The 16,124-nt window shown below is 38.1% G+C and overlaps 1 protein-coding gene across 2 annotated transcripts in view; it reads left to right on the top strand.

Annotated features, from left to right (window-relative positions):
- RAD51B (RAD51 paralog B) overlaps positions 1-16,124 on the top strand; it is a 609,692-nt gene that overhangs the window by 31,758 nt on the left and 561,810 nt on the right. For both annotated transcript variants that reach the window (XM_061156809.1, XM_061156810.1), the window contains exons 5-7: positions 99-235; positions 12,627-12,746; positions 14,545-14,728. In XM_061156809.1, coding sequence (XP_061012792.1) covers positions 99-235; positions 12,627-12,746; positions 14,545-14,728 — 441 coding nt within the window. The remainder of the gene's footprint in view (positions 1-98; positions 236-12,626; positions 12,747-14,544; positions 14,729-16,124) is intronic.

Genomic DNA, 16,124 nt, shown 5'->3' with positions numbered 1-16,124 from the left:
AAGTTGAACTGTATATGTGGCAAGTTTTTAAAAGGGTTTTGCTTTGACTAGATTGTAATGTTTATACAAATAATATTTTTTTCTTTTTATTTTTTTAGATTACAGGTCCCCCAGGTTGTGGAAAAACTCAGTTTTGTATAATGATGAGCATTTTGGCTACATTACCTACCAACATGGGAGGATTAGAAGGAGCTGTTGTGTACATTGACACAGAGTCAGCATTTAGTGCTGAAAGGTAGGAGATTTTATTTTCTATTATAATGCTTTATTTTTGTAACATATACAGCATATAATATTTACAAACAGATTAATATTTACTTTTGAGAATATAGAGTATTGTTAATAGATTCAGTTTTAAAGAAATTTTCTTTTTAGAATGACACAGGAAGCGTATTCTTTGTTTTCATACTTAAAACTTCTTGTTTTAATTTGATGTATAGCCAATTAACAATGTTGTAATAGTTTCAGGTGAATATTAAAGTAACTCAGACATACTTATACATGTATCTATTCTCCCTCAAGCCCCACTCCCATCTAGGCTGGCACATAACATTGAGCAGAGTTCACTGTGCTATACAGACGTCTTTGTTGGTTATTCATTTTAAATATAGCAGTGTGTATATAACCTTTCTAAAGTCCCTAACTCTCCAGGAAGCATTTTCTTTTTGCCTTTTCTATCCCTTTATTATGGTTTAAAGGGAATTTCTGGATAAGCCATGTTTTTCACAAAGTGAGGAAGAAATAAGTTTAAGAAACAGAGGGAGAAATGTAAGTAGAAAATAGAGAAGAGGGAAAATTAATAAGAAAGACAAAAGGTAAACTGCTTTGTAAGTAATTTCTAGTTGGAAATAAAATATTTGTGAAAAAAAATTGCAATTTTCAAAACATTTTTTATTGAACATTATTTTACTTTAATCTTTGAAATAATGTGGTATTAAATGCAGGAAACACTGATAGTAAATATATGCATGCTTAGAAAGAAAAGATTTCCTTAGTTTGGCAAGGACCTTTGTTTTAACATTCTATGAGAAAGGCATTCAGTCATTTATGTAATTCTGTAAATCTGAAGATAAGTCTGGTCTCCTCTTCTGCTGCTCTGATAAACATTCATAAACAGGAGTGCTTTATTCATCTGGAGACTGATTCAATTGTTTTCTTAGCCAAGGTGTAGTGTGTCACAATGAATCTTCCTTATTTTTCTCTACAAGTACTACAAAGATCAAAGTGTATTACCTGACCAGGTAAATTCCAAATGGACTCTTTTGCCTAGAGCTTATTTGCTTTGTTCTACACTTCTTGATAATCTTTTCTTCCTAAGTATATACTACTGGTTTGTCAGCTGTTTAAGTTTATGTTATATCTTTGTATCTTCAAAGCCAAATCCTACAAGTAGCACATACTGGCTACTCAGAAAATGTTTGATAAATGAGGGAATTGACAAGTGTTACTCTCAGATCATGGAATCCAGATACCATTTCCTACTAAAAGGAACAAGGGTTCCATAGGGGAATGGCCAATTCTAACTATGGAGCAGAAAGGTTTTGTTTTTTAGTAAGAGGCAAAAGATTTATTTGATCTGAAGTGAAATCAGAGCATTTGGAAGTTTATAAGTTGAATCTGAAACATCAGATATCAAGAGAGCTATCAAAGACTACTTACAGGAGTGTCAGAAGGACTTAAGAGTCAACCTGAGGAGCTCGCCCTAGCCAAAGACGAAACAAATTGATCACCAATAGAACAATAATAGAAGTAGACTAAGACACATGAAATATATTGAAATTCATGAGTCTGTTATATTAAGAATGAAAAGCAACAAATTAATCACCCTTGGAAAATTCTGGAGATGCAACTTATTATTTTGAAAATGGGTTTTTATAAAAAAGGAAATTAAGCATTTATTCTGGTTTCTATATAAATATTACTAAGTAGTAAATATGTCTTTTTTATAGACAATAAATTAAGAAGAAATAGTAGAATATCACCAAATTATAAACCCTAAAAATCGAATGAAACTAGGCACTGAATCATTTCAGTTCAGTTCAGTCGCTTAGTCGTGTCTGACTGTTTGCAACCCTCTGAATTGCAGCATGCCAGGCCTCCCTGTCCATCACCAACTCCCGGAGTTTACTCAAACTTATGTCCATGGAGTCAGTGATGCCATCCAGCCATCTCATCCTCTGTCAACCCCTTCTCCTCCTGCCCTGAATACCTCCCAGCATCAGGGTCTTTTCCAATGAGTCAACTCTTTGCATGAGGAGGCACTGAATATTGTGATACAATGAATATGTATTTTGTAGTCATCCTGGTTCCTGTCAAAAGAACTTCTAAAACTTTTGGAATTTCCTGAGTGATAGAACTGAGAAAAGCATCATTTATATTCATAATTACCACCTTTCCAACCATACTTGATTTATGCTAATGAAATGACTCTTGATGGCCCTCTAGATTGCATCTAAATGAAACTGATTGCCAGAGGAACCTGTCATGTGATTATAGGTTTGAACTTTCAGCTTTACCTCCCCAGTCTCTGAGCAGGGAAGGACTAGAATTGGATCAATCAACATTTCAATCATGCCCATGTAATGGAATCTTCCAAAACTCTCTAATTGATAGAGTTTGGAGAGCTTCTGGGTTGGTGAACCCATTGAGGTGTTGGGGGTAGGTGGTGCTCTCAATTTATTGCTGGCTGGTCTGAAGTAACAGAGGTCTGGGACTTGTGATTGATGTCTGAGGTCAGGGCAGTCTTGTGAGTCTGAGCCTTTAATCTGTGGGGTCTGAGTTAACTCCTAGTAGTTAGTGTTATAATTGAACTGACTTGTAGGACACACAGTTAGTGTCCATAGGGAATTGGAAAATTGCTTAGTATAGAAAACCTACACATTTGGTGTCAGAAGTGTGAATAAAAACGGTTCATAAACAGAAAAGCATGCTAGCATCACAAAAAGGCAACCAGTCATTGTGGTACTTCCCGATGGAAAGTGATCAAGGTTTCCGACCCAATGACTAGTTTACAGGGGCTTCCAGGTGGCGGTGGTGGTAAAGAACCCGCCTGACAATACAGGAGACATAAGAGATGTGGGTTTGATCCTTAGGTTGGGAAGATCCCCTAGAGAAAGAAATGGCAACCCACTCCAGTATTCTTCTTGGAGAATCCCATGGACAGAGGAGCCTGGTGGGCTATAGTCCATAGGGTCACAAAGAGTTGGACACTGCTGAAGTGACTTCAGTCACTTAATAATGTTTCCTAACTCACAAGGAACTTACAAAGGTCATTTGAAGACAAGGATTGAAATTTATATTGTTTTTACTTTTCTAGTCTATTCTTCACAAGGCTTGAAAAGTATAGTCATCTAGTGCTAGGGTCAGATTGAATCAAAGGTCCCAGTGCTCTTTTGTATAGATGTCAGACTTAAGTTCTTAGAGTGCCTTCTAGAGTTAGACATAGGGGATTACAGAGTGGCACCAGCTCTGCCCTGCTTGGTCACATTTCATTTGTGCTGTTACAAGACTGTTTGATCCCTATTTGGTGTTGCTGGGAAGGGTAGGTCAGGAAAGCTTTCTCCTGCAAGCAGTTGAATGCCCAAAGAATAGTGGCTTAAACAACAAGAGGTTTGTTTTTTCCCTCATAGCAGGAAGACCTGAGTTGCTGGCAGTGGTTTTGCTTCTCAGTGGTGGTAGAGACCTAGGGCTGATACATTTTTGGCATTATATCCATTCTGTGTTCAAGTCAGTGAGATGAGAAAGAGCCCATTACATCTTAATCAGGAAAGTATACTTTTCAGAATAGCTGCCTCTTCATCTCTGCTGATTTTCTTTTCATGCTTTGGAGTCCTTCTCCAGATTTCTCAGTTGGTCACCCTTGCATGCAAAAGAGAAGGGAAAAATCAGGGGAAAAATATTTGTAACAAGCCTGATGGGGCTGGTTAACATTACTGCCTGAGTGAAATTGAGGTTCCCACATTGCAGGGAAGAAGTGGAAATGGATATTGGTGGGTAATTAACAGTGTCTGCCACAACTGAGATAGTTTATGAACTTGGAAAAGAGATAAAGCAGGAAAAATAAGACTGAAAAAGGAATATTTTTAGCTTTCTGTATGTCTCTATATGGAGCACTCTCTCCATTTTGTGCTTACAAACAATCTGTTGGAAAAAGGCAAGTGAGAAAGTAAATTGAAGAATTAATATGATGGAAGATTAAAGGATTCACATCTAGAGAATTTAGGGTAAGTGGAAAATATTTTCTATCAATAAGTTGCTAAATATCTTTTTATCAAGAAGGAGGAAGAAAACAGTAAATAGAAAGAAAAAAGAATAAATAAAAGTAAAAAATTTAAAATTTATTAAAAAAAAAGAAACCCTTGTGGGTGATGTACTTGAAAGCACTTTAGAATGAATTGAAATGATTAGTTATATATTTTTTTACAACAGTGCACTAGCTAGCTTATTTTTATATGACTTTGAGCAGTATGTTAATCATACATGTTCATCACAGACTGCAATTGTATTTCCATACTGTTAATAATTAGATAATAGTATGAAAGTGAAAGTCGCTCAGTTGCGTCCGACTCTTTGCAACCCCATGGAGTATACAGTCCAGGGAATTCTCTAGGCCAGAATACTGGAGTGGGTAGCCTTTCCCTTCTCCAGGGGGTCTTTCCAACCCAGGGATCAAACCCAGGTCTCCTGTATTGCAGGCAGATTCTTTACCAACTGAGCTATCAGGGAAGCCCAGATAATAGTACGCTGCTGCTGCTAAGTCACTTCAGTCGTGTCTGACTCTGTGCGACCCCGTAGACGGCAGCCCACTAGGCTCCCCTGTCCCTGGGATTCTCTAGGCAAGAACACTGGAGTGGGTTGCCATTTCCTTCTCCAATGCATGAAAGTGAAAAGTGAAAGTGAAGTCGCTCAGTCATGTCCGACTCTTAGCATCCCCATGGACTGGAGCGCACCAGGCTCCTATAATAGTGTAGTCTGGTGCTAAACCCTCAGGTAATAGGGACTGCCTTGGGGAGAGGGGAGTGCCAAACAGGCAGAATTCTGAATCCCCTTCTTCTGATTGATTCAGGAAAACTCTGTTTTTATTTGTTTCACCTATTGGATTTCTGATTAGGGTCTGATATAGTTTTAGATGCTATATGCTGTACACACCTTGAGAATATGGATAAATAGATTAGTGACCTATCTATGAATATTTTGGCAGCTGTGAAAATTCCAGTATACATGAATTGAATAAATACTATATTGTCCCTATTGGGGATAATTAGAAAAAAAGATGGAGCTGTAGGTTAAGAATAAAAAAGAAAGGTAATATGAATGGTAAGTAGTAATAGTGATTTTCGAAATAAAACTTTGTGAGAAATAAAATGGATAAAGGAAAATAAACCCAGGTCTTAGAACTGCAAGTGGATCTGTGTGTGAGAAAGGCTGAAGGGTCTGGGGAAGCCAGAGATGGGACTCAGGGCCCTGGAAGGTGGCGACTTGGAGAGGAGGGATATAGAGCTAGAACTGTAAGAGGTGGAAGTGGACATTCCTGAGTTGTCATGAAATCAGAAGAGCTTGAAAACCAAGAAGAAAGATGTAGTGCAATAGGGGAGGAAGACAATCAAGTAATCACAAAAAATAACTAAGTATGCAAAGGAGAGGTATATGTTGTGTTGGTACCATGTGGAAGCAATGGCCAAGCTTAGATCTGACGGAAGTTTTCTACTTAGTGTATATGTCACTTCTGAAGGTACCAGCTACTTGACCACTAGTGCCGTTTAATTCCTACCAAACTACTCAGAACATCAGTCTTTCTGAACCAGTGAATCAGGGAAGCAACATGTAGTGCTAGTGACAGCTTCACTTTGGCTGATTCTGATGGCAGTGGCAGTGTGGTCTTAGGACCATTTACCTACTTGATAGTACAGATCCAGGATCTTTGATCCAGGAGACAAACAGTAAGTCAAATAAATTCCCTTTTACCAGTTTATGAGATGGCTTCTTGAGTCTGATTAGGTTTTTCTTGGTTTACTTCCAGCTGTCCTATCACTTGTGAATCCAGGTAAATTAGTGGTGAGGGAGATCCTGAAGATTTCTGTGATAGAAAATAAAAATTATTCATAAGTACTTATTATCACTAAGACAAAACTTTGGAATATTCTGGAATCTGTAAGGAACTAATAGAGTCACATTATTATACTTAGTAATACCACAGTACTGAGCAAGTACATATTGAATTAATGAACAGGAAAGTATTACATGTGTGCAAGAAGCTTTGAGAAACCATAAACATATTTTAGCATATTTATTGTGCTAGATTTCAACTAGAATTTTGAAAAGCTTTTTTTTTTTTTTTTTTTACATTAAGCTCGTGTTTTGTTTCAAATGGGCATTTGGTCACTAATGTAAAGCTTTTAACTTTCTTTTTATACAAGAGCTGTGAAGTCACAGGGGAAACTAATAACAAAAAGCTTGATCTGAATCCAGTCTTCTTCACTTTAGTGAATGGTAATTCCATTTCTCCAGCTGCTCGTCTGATTAGTCAAGAAGTCCCTTCAATCCTCTTTGAAACTCTGTCTTGAGTGCAGTATTACTAATTACCTGAGCTATTCTCTAGGTCAAGTCATCATCTCTTACCTGGATGACTGCACTAGCTGATCTTGCTGTCACCCTTGCCCCTCCATAGCCTATTCTCCATTTGGTAGCTAGAGTGATTCTTCCAAAAAAAAAAAAAAGACATCCAGGGTTTTCCTCGTGGCTCAGTGGATTAAGCATCCACCTGCCAACGTGGGAGACACAGTCCAGGAAGATCCCGCATGCAGCAGAACACCTAAACCTGTGCCCCACAGCTACTGAGCCTGCAGTCTAGAGCAACTAGGCACACCTGGGGAGCCCACACACCCTCGAGCCTCTGCTCTGCAGTCAGAGAAGCCACCATACTGAGAAGCCTGCGCACTGTAACTGGAGAGAAGCCCCTGCTCACTGAAGCGAGAGAAAAGCCCGAGTGCAGCGACTAAAAATAAATAAATAAAAAAAATTATTAAAAAAAAATGTCAGATCGTGTGAGTCGTGATCATAGGTTTCCTGTCTTACTGAATAAAATCTAAAAGCAAAAACAAAAAAAACACACCACAAACATAGACATCTTTTGTGTCTTCGGCCCCGGCGGTCTCTTAGACCTTATTTCCTTTTATTCTGCCACCTGGTTTCTGTGTTTCAGCTACTACATTAGCCTCCTTGTTTATTCCTCCAGCACAATAGGTATCTTCTCACAAAAGAGTGGACTTGTGCCCTTGCTGTAATTCTTTCTTCCTGTGTGCTGTTTCACTGGATAGCCATATGGTTCATTTTCTCATCTCCTTTAAACTTTTGCTCAACTGTCACTTTATTAAAGAGGCTTTCCCAGACTACTTTCCATGAAATAGCCATTACTTCCTTCTGTTACAGTTTGTTCTCTGATCCTGACTCACTTTTCTTTAAAGCATTTATCATCTGACATATATATTTATTTGTCTTTCTCAGTAGCATGTAAATTCCATGAGGGAAGGATTTTTTTGTTTTGTTGTTTTTGTTCATTGTTGTATCCTTAGCACCTAGAATGGTACCTGGCATATAGTGGTGGTGGTTTAGTCACTAAGTTGTGTCCAGCTCTTTGTGACCCCTTGGACTGTAGCCTGCCAGGCTCCTCTGTCCATGGGATTTTCCAGGCAAGAATACTGGAGTGGGCTGCCATTTCTTTCTCCAAGGGGTCTTCCCCACCCAGGGATTGAACCTGGGTCTCCTGCATTGTAGGCGGATTCTTTACCAACTGAACTACCAGGCATATAACAGGTCCTCAAATATTGGTTGAATGAATGAATATTAAGTGCATCTCTTGGAAAGAATGCTTTTTATAAAAAAGACATCCACTAGATGGCATTGCTTTCAAATTTTTTGTAATTAATGTCTGGGAGGAAAAGATAAGATCTTTTGCTTGCTGTAACCAAAAAGACCTTTGTGATGAAGATTGTCCTAGATTAATGTGAGGCCTTTAGAATATTACATTTATATTTGGTTTTTGATTTATATGTATTTTAGATACATTTTTCTAAAGTAAACATTTGGAGAAGCTTATAGGAAAACAACAGCATATTGGTGTGTAAATAACCATTCGATACCGTTACTTAGTGGGCTTAACTGTGATGTCCACATAGTTCATGTGCACACACTGACCATCCTGCTTCTGAGGGGCCTACATGCAACAAGAGAGCACAAATAACTTCCAAAGTCTTTCACTACCCAAGCCACTAGTTGAAATCAAGCCTAGTGTTAGAGGCACGAAATTACTGTTGTCTGTCAGCTATTCAGTTGTTGCCATCAATGAGTTCAGTTCAGTTCAGTCGCTCAGTCGTGTCTGACTCTTTGCGACCCCATGAATCGCAGCACACCAGGCCTCCCTGTCCATCACAAACCCCTGGAGTCTACTCAAACTCTTGCCCATCGAGTCAGTGATGCCATCCAGCCATCTCAGCCTCTGTCATCCCCTTCTCCTCCTGCCCCCAATCCCTCCCAGCATCAGGGTCTTTTCCAGTGAGTCAACTCTTCACATGAGGTGGCCAAAGTATTGGAGTTTCAGCTTCAGCATCAGTCCTTCCAATGAACACCCAGGACTTATCTCCTTCAGGATGAACTGGTTGGATCTCCTTGCTGTCCAAGGGACTCTCAAGAGTCTTCTCTAACACCACAGTTCAGAAGTATCAATTTTTAGGCGCTCAGCTTTCTTCACAGTCCAACTCACATCCATGCATGAGCACTGGAAAAACCATAGCCTTGACCAGACGGACCTTTGTTGGCAAAGTAATGTGTCTGCTTTTTAATATGCTATCTTGGTTGGTCATAACTTTCCTTCCAAGGAGTAAGCGTCTTTTAATTTCATGGCTGCAGTCACCATCCACAGTTATTTTGGAGCCCAAAAAAATAAAGTCTGACACTGTTTCCACTGTCTCGCCATCTATTTCGCATGAGGTGATAGGACCAGCTGCCATGATCTTAGTTTTCTGAATGTTGAGCTTTAAGCCAACTTTTTCACTCTCCTCTTTCACTTTCAGCAAGAGGCTTTTCAGTTCCTCTTCACTCTCTGCCATAAGGGTGGTGTCATCTGCATATCTGAGGTTGTTGATATTTCTCCCGGCAATCTTGATTCCAGCTTGTGCTTCTTCCAGACCAGCGTTTCTCATGATGTACTCTGGATATAAGTTAAATAAGCAGGGTGACAATATACAGCCTTGACGTACTCCTTTTCCTATTTGGAACCAGTCTGTTGTTCCATGTCCAGTTCTAACTGTTGCTTCCTGACCTGCATACAGGTTTCTCAAGAGGTGGGTCAGGTGGTCTGGTATTCCCATCTCTTAGAGAATTTTCCAGAGTTTATTGTGATCCACACAGTCGAAGGCTTTGGCGTAGTCAGTAAAGAAGAAATAGATGTTTTTCTGGAACTCTCTTGCTTTTTCGATGATCCAGCGGATATTGGCAATTTGATCTCTGGTTCCTCTGCCTTTTCTAAAACCAGCTTGAACATCTGGAAGTTCTCGGTTCACGTATTGCTGAAGCCTGGCTTGGAGAATTTTGAGCATTACTTTACTACCGCGTTAGATGAGCGCAATTGTGTGGTAGTTTGGGCGTTCTTTGCTATTGCCTTTCTTAGGGATTGGAATGAAAACTGACCTTTTCCAGTCCTGTCGCCACTGCTGAGTTTTCCAAATTTGCTGGCATATTCAGTGCAGCACTTTCACAGCATCCGCTTTCAGGATTTGAAATAGCTCAACTGGAATTCCATCACATCCACTAGCTTTGTTTGTAGTGATACTTTCTAAGGCCCACTTGACTTCACATTCCAGGATGTCTGTCTCTAGGTGAGTGATCACACCATTGTGATTATCTGGGTCATGAAGATCTTTTTTGTACAGTTCTTCTATGTATTCTTGCCACCTCTTCTTAATATCTTCTGCTTCTGTTAGGTCCATACCATTTCTGTCCTTTATTGAGCCCATTTTGCATGAAATGTTGCCTTGGTATCTCTAATTTTCTTGAAGAGATCTCTAGTCTTTCCCATTCTGTTGTTTTCCTCTATTTCTTTGCATTGATCGCTGAGGAAGGCTTTCTTATCTCTCCTGGCTATTCTTTGGAACTCGGCATTCAAATGGGAATATCTTTCCTTTTCTCCTTTGCTTTTCACTTCTCTTCGTTTCACAGCTATTTGTAGTTAGGTACTCTCATCTCATTAGGTACTTTCAGTCTGGTTCCTAATCAACGGACGATCCAAATATTAAAAAAACAAACAAACAAAAAAAAAACCTCCTTGTTTCTGGCAGATGTCACCATCACTATCCTATTAAAAAGTTCTGCTTTTCACTACTACTGGCTCCAAGGGTCAGAGTTTTCTGCTGACTTCTCTGACTAGCGCTAAACTCAGCAAATAGTTTCCCTAATCAAGAAATTTGCACATTTTCCCCAAGCTGTTGAAATTTGCCCATTCCGCCTTTGCCAGTGTCATCTCATTTCTTCTTGCTTTCATTACTTACTTCATTTTTTTTTCTAATCCTTATGCCTTCCTCCCTCAAGTACTTCTCCTGAATGGTCATTTGATCCATCTTGTTCTCACTTTGATGGATCTTGATTCTCAAGCTGGAATCAGGGTTTCCAGGAGAAATATCACTAACCTCAGATGTGCAGATGACACCACCCTTATGACAGAAAATGAAGAGGAACTAAAGAGCCTCTTGATGAAAGTGAAAGAGGAGAGTGAAGAAGCTGGCTTAAAATTCAGCATTCAGAAAACTAAGATCATGGCATCTGGTCCTGTCACTTCATGGGAAATAGATGGGGAAACAATGGAAACAGTGAGAAACATTATTTTTTTGGGCTCCACAATCACTGCAGCTGGTGACTGCAGCCATGAAATTAAAAGACGCTTGTTCCTTAGAAGAAAAGCTATGACGAACCTAGACAGCATCGGGATGGGGAATACATGTAAATCCATGGCTGATTCAAATCAATGTATGACAAAACCCACTGAAATGTTGTGAAGTGATTGTCCTCCAACTAATTAAAAAAAAAAAAAAAAGCAAAGACATTACTTTACCGACAAAGGTCTGTCTAGTCAAAGTATGGTTTTTCCAGTAGTCATGTGTGATTGTGAGAGTTGGACCTCTTCTTGGAACTCATTATTTAGAAATGAAAACAGGGTTTTTTATACTTTTGTATCATTAAATGGAAGATAAAATATAGGGTGGTTTTAGTGTTTATAGTCCTTCCTCCCAGTCACCCTTGGATGATTAAGTTTTGGGCTGCTAAGCTATCAGAGACAGTTACCCTCAAAGATTTACATTTTTAACCAGAAATATTTGAAATTTCTTGTTATTACTCCATTTCTTATATTATTAATGATAAAGTTGCATCTGTTTCAGCTTGTCACCTCTAATGCTCAGCCTACCCCATGTATTAGGTCTAGCTTTGAGGTGAGAATTCAGTGTTTAGAGAATAGTTTTTTTTTTCTTTTAGGAAATGATGGGCTTCCCTGGTGCTCAGACTATAGAGAATACGCCTGCAACGCAGGAGATCAGTATTTGATCCTTTGGTCAGGAAGAACTCCTGGAGAAGGGAATGGCCACCCACTCCATTATTCTTGCCTGGAGAATTCCATGAACATAGGAGCCTGGTGGGCCACAACCTATGGGGTCGCAAAGAGTTGGACATGACTGAGTGACTGAGCACAAAGGAAATGTGGATAGCATCCATATGTTTAGAAATTAGTATCCTGTTTACAAAGGAACAATTGGATAGCATTTATTTAGTATGTATTACGTTTTAATTGAGAAATTGTATTTTTCTGGTCTGAGACATGGAGATTTACTGATATCTGATTATTAAAATGATAATATTCAAATATATATTCCATTCATGAAAATGAAAGCATTTTTCTTAATTTACTAAATACATCTTATAGGTGGTAGTCAGATGGTCATTTATAAAATAACATTTTTGGTTAAACCTCAGAGATACTGCTTTCTCAACATTAGATGAGATCTCAAAGCCCTTGCTGGGCTCATGTGCTGACTGGTAATCTTTTAGTGATTATAAAGAAGGGCTTACATTCCAAAATCATATACGAAGCCATTTTGCTTATACCTGCTGTATTGATAAGGCTTTTTTTCAAGTGTTACTTATGGCTTATGAGTTTCCTAAGTATAAGTCATTAGAGGTTTAGCAGTGTGACCTTAAATATTGACTTATTTAAAATTATTACAATTTTATAGGTTACTGTCCATTTATAGTTATTACAAAATATTGGCTGTATTCCCTGTGTTGTCCAATACATTCTTGGGTCTGTCTTACACCCAGTAGTTGGTATCTTCAACTCTTCCACCCCGTGCTATCCCTCCCCACTAGTAACCAATAGTTTGTTCTCCGTATCTGTGAGTCTGCTGCTTTTTTGTTGTATTCGCTAGATTGTTGTGTATTTTTTAGATTCCACATGTAAGTGATACCATACAGTGTTTGTCTTTAACTTATCTCACTTAGCATAATGCCTTCCAAGTCCATCCATGTTGCTGCAAATGGCAGAGGATATTAACTATTGTTGCTTGTGCTATTTTTTCCCTCCACAGACTAGTTGAGATAGCAGAATCTCGTTTTCCCAGATATTTTGACACTGAAGAAAAACTACTTTTGACAAGCAGTAAAGTTCATCTTTATCGGGAACTCAGCTGTGATGAAGTTCTACAAAGGTATGCTGTTTTAGATTTTGGCATGTTAGTAATACTTTGAAGATTTATTCTTTTGTTCTTCATGTTTTCAGCTTCTGTGTGGGAAAAAAGTCCCTATCTATTAGGGTAAAGAGAAAAATCATTTCAGTGTTATTTATTTACCACAGCCTATCGGTTGAAATATTTCTTTAAAAATGAAAAAAATTAAATAAATAAGATGTTTTAGATTAACTAATTAAGTGGTATATTAATTAGCTACTGTTCCGTTAACAAATTACCCCGAAGTTTAGCAGCTTAAAATAATAAGCATCTGTTTATCTCAACTAGTTTTTGAGGGTTAGTTATCTGGGAATAGCTTAATTGGGTATTTCTGCCTCAGAGTTGCTCAAGAACTTGCAGTTAAGCTGTTGGGCAGGGCTGTAGTCATCTCAAGGGTCACTTGAGGCTGGGAGATCTTGGAGAGTTCCAGGATCATGAATGTAGTTGTTGGGAGAGCTTTTGTTTCTTCCTGGATGCTAGCCAGAGGTCTCTGTTTCTCACCATGTGAGCCTCTCCATAGGGCTTCTTACAATATGTTGTTTACTCAAAAAAGTGCACAACCTAAAAGCTGAGAATTATGTTTTATTCAGTGGTCATACTGAGGACTTAAGCTTGGGGGAGCAACCTCTCTGATAGCTCTGAGGGACTGCTCTAAGGATGTAAGGGAGGAACCAGGATGTAAGGGAGGAACCAGAATATAGGAGTTTCTGCAACAAAAACCCAGGTAGTCAGAATATCAAAACATTATTGTTAATTAAAGAAAAATCAGACATCTTTTAAAATATATATATATACATATATACATGTGTGTGTGTGTGTGTGTGTGTGTGTGTGTGTGTGTGTGTGTGTATTTATTTATTTATTTATTTATTTATTTGGCTGTACCAGGTCTTGGTTGCTAGTTTCAGCACATGAATCTTTCTTGCAGCATGCAGGTTCACAAGGGATCTTTAGTTGTGGCCTGTGGGATCTAGTTCCCTGACCAGGGATTGAATCTGGGCCCCATGTATTGGGAGTATGGAGTCTTAGCCTCTGGACCACCATGGAAATCCCCAAATCAGACATCTCGAGTTAAGGAATTTAGCACTTTTCTGTGTGTGGGAAGATGCAAAAGTCTGGGCTTATTGAAATCATTCCTATGATATGCACCTTAACTATCTTGCTTTTCTCCATCCTGAATTCCCTTATGGTGCACAGCTGGGGCAGCTTCAGTAGCTGATGGCTTGATGGCCTCAACATCATTTGTTTACTCATTTGGCAGGTGGCATTTTTGGTCCACAGTGGTATCTTGCCTCCCTCAGAGCGAGTGCTCTGAGAGAGTGGGCAAGTGAGCAAGATCCCAAGATGGAAGCTGTAACCTTTTACAGCCTATCTCTCAGAAATGATGCACCATCATTTTGCCATTTGGTCCCCAGCTGAGCCCTGGTACAGTTGGGAAGGGGACTCCACAGGGATATGAATACTGGGAGGTGGGAGTAAGTGGGGACCATTTTGGAGACTGGCCACTGCAAGTAGTTTTGCTCTAAAACTGGAGCTTTAGCAATATCATGAAAAAACCAAGCAATAAAGCTAAAGGAAAATATTTTGCCCTGTTTAGAAAAGAATGCAATATGTATGGAAGAACTGGAAAATAAGTTACGTTTATTGAATATCTGCAGTGACTACTGTAACTTAGAGAAGAGTAATTTGTTGTTTTAAAGTTGGTTAAGCTTGGCAGTGCTCTATTTTTAAAAATTATGCCTTGAAGTCATCCACTATTTTATATATTCTGCTTTTACAGGATTGAATCCTTGGAAGAAGAAATTATTTCAAAAGGAGTTAAACTTGTGATTGTTGACTCTGTTGCGTCTGTGGTAAGAAAGGAGTTTGATACACAGCTTCAGGGCAACATGAGAGAAAGGAACAAGTTCTTGGCAAGAGAAGCAGCCTCTTTAAAGTATTTGGCTGAGGAATTTTCAATCCCAGTAAGTTTTTCTTTTTTTTTTCTCTTCCTTTTTTTCCTTTCTTTTATTTGAAGTTCACTAACTTATAATATCAAATAATATAATTAGAAAGAATTATAAAACAGATGACTTTTTTAAGGGTAACACAGTCTGACTGCTATAGCAAATATCACCATCTTCTAAAATTTGTTTATCTGTTGAGATCATTTTATCTTTTTCATAATTTGAGCTTAGAGCAGATTTAAATATTATTTTCCGAAGTTCCTATAGTCAGTCCTTTTCTTCTCTCTCATTGTTTACTCTTTGTGCATGTTTTTATATTACTTTTGTTATGCTGAGGTAAGTAATAAGAATTAAAACTACATGAAAGCGCCCATATCTATACACCTTTTTTTTTTTATGACAGTATTTGTCAGTTTTATAAATTTTTAAGGTTTAGATTTTGTTATTGTGTTTAGTGCTGTTTTATATGCTGTGGGATTTTGTTTGCTTCAAAAGCCAGAGATTGATTCTTAGGGTATAAACATTGGGAGTGATAGTAATAAAAGTGTAAGTAAGGAAAACTTGAAAAATTACTTTTGGCATGACTTTCAGTAGTGGACCAGGAAATCTGAAGATGAGATGTATTGTAAGAGTTTGTGGTGGTAAGCTACAAGAGTAATAAGTTATATTCCCATTAGTAGCGTGTGGGAGAGTGCAACTTGTTCTGAAGTTTTGCCAGCATTTAGTACTGTCAGGCTTTTAAATTTTAGCCATGCCTCATCTCAACAGAAGACAGGAAAATTCCTTAAACTGAGATAAAATTTAGTAATGATTTTATAATTTTTAGATTTGCTTGGAAAATTAAAACCTTGGATCTTTGTAACATAGGAATTTGTACCATTAGTGGAAACTATCACATAGCCTTTGAGATTTATAAACCAAAACAAAGAGTTGAGGGAGAAAATGTGGCATTCAGAAAGTTCTGTGTGTTTTAATGGCTTTTCAATTCATATTTTGGACTATATGGTATAATTCCTGGTGAATCAAGTGCTGTAAAAGTTATCTTGGATGATGCTTATCTTTTAAATTTTGTTACAGTTGCATAAAAGGACAAATTCATACTGTATATTTCCTGGTCAAGGAGAATAAGGGAATTAAAAAATATTTTATAGAGTTGATTGAGTGGAAAAGTTAAGTGTATATGTTTATTTCATTAATTCATACTGTTGCCTGATTTAATCTTATGTAAAATGTGAAAATTCACTTTTTAAAAGTTGTATTTGTTGTTTTTCTATTGTAATTATAAACTAATGCATTTCAGTTTTTTCTCAGGTGATTATTTTCCAGAGTGAGAAAGGGCCTCTGCTTTTCTTTTTTTTTTTTTTAATAGAGCCCTCTGAAAGAATGGGTGCTTAGCATCTCCATATTCCTCTGT

The sequence above is a fragment of the Dama dama genome, chromosome 12 (assembly GCF_033118175.1).
Source record: "Dama dama isolate Ldn47 chromosome 12, ASM3311817v1, whole genome shotgun sequence".
Classification (NCBI taxonomy): Eukaryota; Metazoa; Chordata; class Mammalia; order Artiodactyla; family Cervidae; genus Dama; species Dama dama.
This window is presented reverse-complemented; position numbering and strand designations above follow the sequence as displayed.